Source organism: Lepisma saccharinum, chromosome 30, assembly GCF_977018435.1.
Source record: "Lepisma saccharinum chromosome 30, izLepSacc3.1, whole genome shotgun sequence".
In the NCBI taxonomy this organism is placed as follows: domain Eukaryota; kingdom Metazoa; phylum Arthropoda; class Insecta; order Zygentoma; family Lepismatidae; genus Lepisma; species Lepisma saccharinum.
The window spans coordinates 44,077,316-44,083,428 of NC_139258.1; the positions used below are offsets into that span (position 1 = coordinate 44,077,316).

General features: G+C 35.6%; 1 protein-coding gene across 1 annotated transcript; it reads left to right on the plus strand.

The window, feature by feature from the left end:
• Positions 1-261: 261 nt before the first annotated feature.
• On the plus strand, positions 262-5,788 carry LOC145981762 (uncharacterized). Its single transcript, XM_083115176.1, has 2 exons — positions 262-325; positions 3,164-5,788. The coding sequence occupies exon 2, from the start codon at positions 3,179-3,181 to the stop codon at positions 4,211-4,213; it is 1,035 nt and encodes a 344-aa protein (XP_082971302.1). The 5' UTR covers positions 262-325; positions 3,164-3,178; the 3' UTR covers positions 4,214-5,788.
• Positions 5,789-6,113: the final 325 nt, after the last annotated feature.

The following is a 6,113-nucleotide window of genomic DNA, read 5'->3' on the forward strand; positions in this document are numbered from 1 at the left end:
CGCCTATTTGTCCCTCATATGCAACGTTCCGTTGTCCGAATTGGAAAGGAGTTTCTATCGTGTACTACTAGATGGCAGACAGATGAAACAGTTGAATTGCTTTGTCCGGGAGCCATTGATTTGTTTAAGTTGTACGTAAGGCGAAAAGAATAAAGAGATCCTAATCCGTGTGAAAGCGATGGAAAACGAGCGCCCACAAGAAGAGAGAAACATTATCTTTCTTATGATTATGCAATTTATAAGAAATCAGCAAAACCTACGTCGAATTCATAGGGCGATTATAGAAATACTAGGGATCATTCTTCAGCTGGAAGAGTTGGAACGAGTAAGTATGAAATTTGTTATAATAATAAATTATTTATTTCCTTGGGTATGGAAAACGTCATACAATGCTAAGTTACATAAATGGGAGACACTTCAATAAGAAGAAAAATGCAAGATGTATAGATGTGAATTTAGTTATTTTAATCAAAATATGGACCTACAATTGTGAGTTTTAAAAGCATGTGTACTTTGTGTTCAGTTTTTTGTGAACAAAGGCTAACTGGCTGGACCTACAGTTTAAAGTGGAATCCAAACTACCATGCGCCTCCACCGAGTATCACACCCGTAACCGAAAATCCCTGTTTCAGTTGAACATTTTGATTCACACATTGCAAAAATAGTGTGTGGTTTTAGAACAAAGACCTCTCTGGCTGAGTGATTAAATCGATTGATTGATAAAACGGGGGCCGTTTACCCGCTGTAGCCCCTCGATAATCACGTCAAATTTTTCTTTAATCGGCAGATTTCAATGTTTTAATGTAAAAGAGGGTCGAGCATTAGGAAAGCCAAAGAATGTCACACGTAAGATAAAACACGCAATTTCGTAGTATTTTCGCCGATTTTTGTTAGTAAAAACTGTTTGTATTCCCACTAAAATAGCGAAATAATACGTTAAAAGTAACTAATCAATACGAAACCTAACCTAACTTCGTAAAATAATGGCTGCTGTTGTGGAAAGTAGTTTTTGATGCTAGATTGACTTGCACGAAACCTTCGTGCTGTTTTGCAACATGGTAAAGTAGCACATTAAGGTAACATGCTTACTTTTCTTCACAATAATACATTGCCACAAGCAAAAATCAACTGAAAACATTCATAAACAACCAGATCTTAACAAACCTTGCAAAATATTTCACTTTCTCCTGGGGGTACCGAGGGTCAAGGGTACCACATTAAGTTATTTTATGTCATTTTTTTGCACTAAATATGCGATATAGCCCGAACGGATTTCTTCAAATTTACAGGAGAAACTACTTACTGAAATCAGTTTCTGTTGCATTGTCGAAGTTCTTCGAGGTATTTTCTTTCGCGGAAACTGTAAACTTCACCATGCATGATCCATGACGAGTGCACACCATATTCTGTTACCAAGCGGAACAAGGAGGACAAATAATGACACGTAACATGAAAAGTTGACACTATTTTATGGAAAAAGGCATAACTTCACCTCAAAGAATCTTCCGCAATGCAGAATATGTAAGTATCAATGCTAAAATGAACAAAATAAATGAGTGAGAGGTGTTCGGGCTATATCGCATAATTACCCACATTTCCACAAGCAAAAATCAACTGAAAACATTCATAAACAAAGATCTTAACAAACCTTGCAAAATATTTTACTTTCTCCCGGGGGTACCGAGGGTCAAGGGTACCAAATTGCGTTATTTTATGTCATTTTTTTGCACTTTTGCCTAATTGCGACGATAAGAATGAATGATGTGATGAAATTGATGAACACTTACTAAGAATACATATGTCAAGGTCAGGATTGGAACCCTCTCCCGTGGAGCTCAAAGAAGTTATCACACTATCCTAGGACCCAGTATAATTTCAGAGTTTGCTTGAGTGTTCAGAGTTTTATAAGTCATTTTGGTATAAACTTACAATACCGGAAAATATCTTAGATTGCTTTGAAATTCAGCATACTCACTAATTTTGGCCTCGTGATCACGAATCTGCAGTTAAAAATTGGCACTCACATCTAGAAATTGCAAAATTACATGCAGATATTACCGCTATGATTGTCGATACACTAATATGGTGGCCATGTTTGATGATGTGAACAAGTGAAGTTTGCTATTCGTTACGCTGTCTGAGAAAATGGCATCTTGCATAAGGTGGAAAAAATGTTTGCCCCACGAACCACTCACAGTAAGGTTAGGTTAGGCAAGCATAGTTAAAATTCAGGGTCATCATAAACATACTTTTGAAATGCTAATCATTGCTGTTGTTTTCTTCATAAATCAAGGGTGTTTACTCCGTTCACGGACAGACTTATTTCGGCTTATTTTGCAATTTCTAGACGTGACCACCAAATTTTAACTGCAGATTCATGATTACGAGGCCAAAATTAGTGAGTATGCCGAATTTTAATATATTTCCGGTATTGTAAATTCGCTCCGTCATTTTGACTAAAGCTGAATTTTGAAAATAAATTACTCCTCTGAGAGTAAAGATGTGTATTGTTTAGTATTGATGACAAGTTTGGAATTTTTTTTATTCCAAAAATAATAATTTTGTGAATATTTGTGTCTTACATTTTTACTTAAATTTCTACATTTTGGGGCAGCATGTCCTACTTTTCTCTTATAAGTGATCTGGAAACATTAGTGATGGCCTCCATACGGGAGTGATTAGCGCAGCATCCAGGTTTGGATTTTCTTTGAGAGTGACCCTACATCAATTTCACCATATTATCACACATCCTCGCCTTTGTGATTTGCCAAAAGTGGCAGAAATTCAAAGTAATCCAAATCATTCAAAAATCAAAATGTGCTTTATATGCTGTTGAATGCCCTCTTGTCCCAAAATATATATTTGAAACATGCAGTGTGTTTTGAAGTCCGAATTTGTATTCACCTGTGAGTTACTATACAAGAACTGAATTTATCTTCTCATTTTCTTCACACTCAGAGTTTATGGTTAGAACTTTTATTTTAACCACACTTACAAGTTTCCTACATCATTATTTAAGTCCTAAACAGATGTTCTGGAAAAGTTTGTAAAAGGGATACACTTTTAGTATGAGCAATTAGAGATAGTTTTAATGTATTCTATTTTTTTATCAGTTTCATCTTGCTACAGTGTGTAAAGTACTTATTGAGAGTGTTTTTTACAGGAACATAGAAGACGGATGCCGTATGCAGTGATTAGAGAAAATAACCACTTACTGCAAAGCATCCTGGGAGAAGAAGATAATCATAGCTGCAGGATTCATCTTAGAGTGTCACTTAGATCATTCCGGAGATTTGTCATCCAGCTGGGGCAAAACAAGAGGCACGGATGGAGCAGAGACATTGAAGCAGTGGTGTTCCTTTTCTGGCTCGCTACTGGAACTTCTTACCGGGTGGTTGCAGCAGTTGTTAACATGGCCAGACAATCAGTGCATGACATTGTTAAGAGAATGCTGCACCTGGTTTCTGTATTGTTACCACGTGTGGTATGTCTGCCAACCCAAGATGAATTGAATGCAGTAGGAGAGAGATTTTGTTTGCTGGGGAGGACTGATATATTCCGGCAGGCAGCTGGTGCATTAGATGGTTGCCACATCAGAATTATCTGTGCCAAAAGGCTTCACGACGACTACATCAATAGAAAGCTATATTACTCCATGCACTTACAAGGTGTTTGTGATCCTAGCATGAAGTTCATTGATATATTCACTGGATATCCAGGCTCTGTCCACGATGCGCGTGTCTTGCGATTGAGTCCATTATATAGAAATGGGAACTTTCCACCAGAGGGACACTTCCTGCTTGCTGATAGTGCGTTTCCATGCATTGCTAATCCGATATCAATAATAACACCTTATAAAGAACCCTTCAGAGCACACTATCAAGCAGTATTTAATCAATGCCATGCAAGGGCAAGAAGTGTTGTAGAAAGAGCTTTTGGGCTCCTTAAGGTGAGATGGCGCTCCATTTTTACAAAGGCTCGGGAAGTGCATGTAAGAAAAGCTCCTCTTGTCATTGCAGCATGTGCTGTGATGCATAATATATGCATTACAGAAGGAGACATATTGCGTGAACCTAGGGTGAATGTGCCCCAACAACGCAATGATGACAATGCAATTAACAATGATGCTGCTGCCGTAGGGATTAGGGAAAGACTGGCAATCCAAAAATTTTTTGGAAACAACCCTGCTCTACGAGATCATGATTATATTTAACTTCATAAGGTTAAATTCAAAGCCTAATTGAAGAACTTGTTTCCAAAGTGATGTATTCCCTCGAAAATAAGTTTCAGTAAAAAAAATCATAGACTTAGGATTTTTAGGTTCTAAAAAGTGCTTTCAGGTTCCTAAAATAGGTTCTAAAGATCTTAAATGAGACACAAAAAGTCCTGAAATAGGTTCCAAAGAAAACTTATCCCACTTCATAATTCTTGAAAAATATTGATCAGGTACAATCGTCAAAAGTAAAATTTCAAAATAACCGTAAGAAATTTTAATATGGATATACACCACCAAATAATAATTTTCTGACCAAATTTTCATTTGTATGCATCATTCTCAAAATTAAACACAAATTGTTGCAATACTATAAAGAATGAATTTGTATGAATTATTTGCTGCACAATAGCAGGGTGGCTACTAACTGGGAATTCCTTTAAATCCAGCAATTATGTGTGAAGTTTTCTGCATGGACTTGAAAAATTGCTGCTTTTGTTAATCCAAGTCCCATTGAATTTATGCAAAATTATAAATGACCTAAGGCAAGTTTTTCACAGTTTAACTTTTGTTTTTATCGAGGAAGGAAAAGAAAAGAAAGCTGTGTGTAAAACCAGAATTCTGTCAGTCTCTTTACTTCGTTAGCGTCATTTGTAGAACAATCTATCTGGCAGATGGAGAATCATTGCAAGATATGTTCGTGATGACTAGGTAAATTTTAGTTTGAAATTTGTGCACAGTTAACTTTCTTTTTCATCCTGTAACATTTGATTTGTGTTTGTAGATCTGTATTTCTAGTCGAGTATGTAAAATGGCAAATGTAAACTCCACTCCTTAAATTCAATATTAAGAATTTATATATAATTCATTGAATTGAGTTAGAATTCTTGGATGCACTGGAATCGCACAGAGGCCACTTTGAATACATAACAATCTTTTTCATGTTATCCACCGTCAAACTCAGCCTTTTTTCTGTGAGATCATCATGAATGCCACAAAACACCGAACTGATGCGAGAGTGAGCACTTTGGTCCATGCAGATAACAGTGGCGTCAGATATTTTGCTTTGTTTAGAGCATTGAAAACACATCGTAGACTTGGAGGGAGGGAAATCAACAGAAAATATCTTTGAAATTCATTAGTCATTGATTTTTTAGTATCAAACTGAGATAATACCTTGGTATGACATGAAAATTCTGAAAAACCTACAATAGATTCTAACTGGCAAAATAGGTTATTTTAGGTACTATAAAACTCCCATCAGTTGTGTTCTGTCATGAAACTTTGATGTAACTTATTTCTTATTTATCTACAAAGGGAAAATAGGTTAAAAACCTAAAATCTGATAAAATGACAACATAAACAACAGGTACCTCAGAAAGGAGAAAATTTTAAAATTGAGATACATCACTTTGGAAAGAAGCTCTTCAGTTATAGTTTGACTTGTTGGGAAACAAAATTGTATTTTGAATTTATTATGAATTTTTCTTTTTTTAAATATTGTTTCCATATAATTTTGTATTATTTTCTTAATGTAAAATGTAAAGTTGCACATATATTGCAAAATGGCAGTAATGTATGTGTCTTGATATGTACAAAAAATACTGAATAATGATTTCCAATTTTAGGGTGATAATTGTAATTTTTTTGGTTTACCTAAAGTAAATATTATTTTTTTTCTTTAACCAAGCACGCTAACAACACGTGCTTAATGAGATGGGTCTATTGCATACAGCTTAAAATACAAGTGGTAAGTGCATGTGCAAACGGGTGTGCTTTCCAGGATAATTGCATAAGCCAAAAATGAATTATAGAACTGTGTGCTGGAATTGCTATATCTTTGTACTACTGTCACAACGATAAAGAAAAAATATGTAAAGACTGATTACAACCGCAGTCA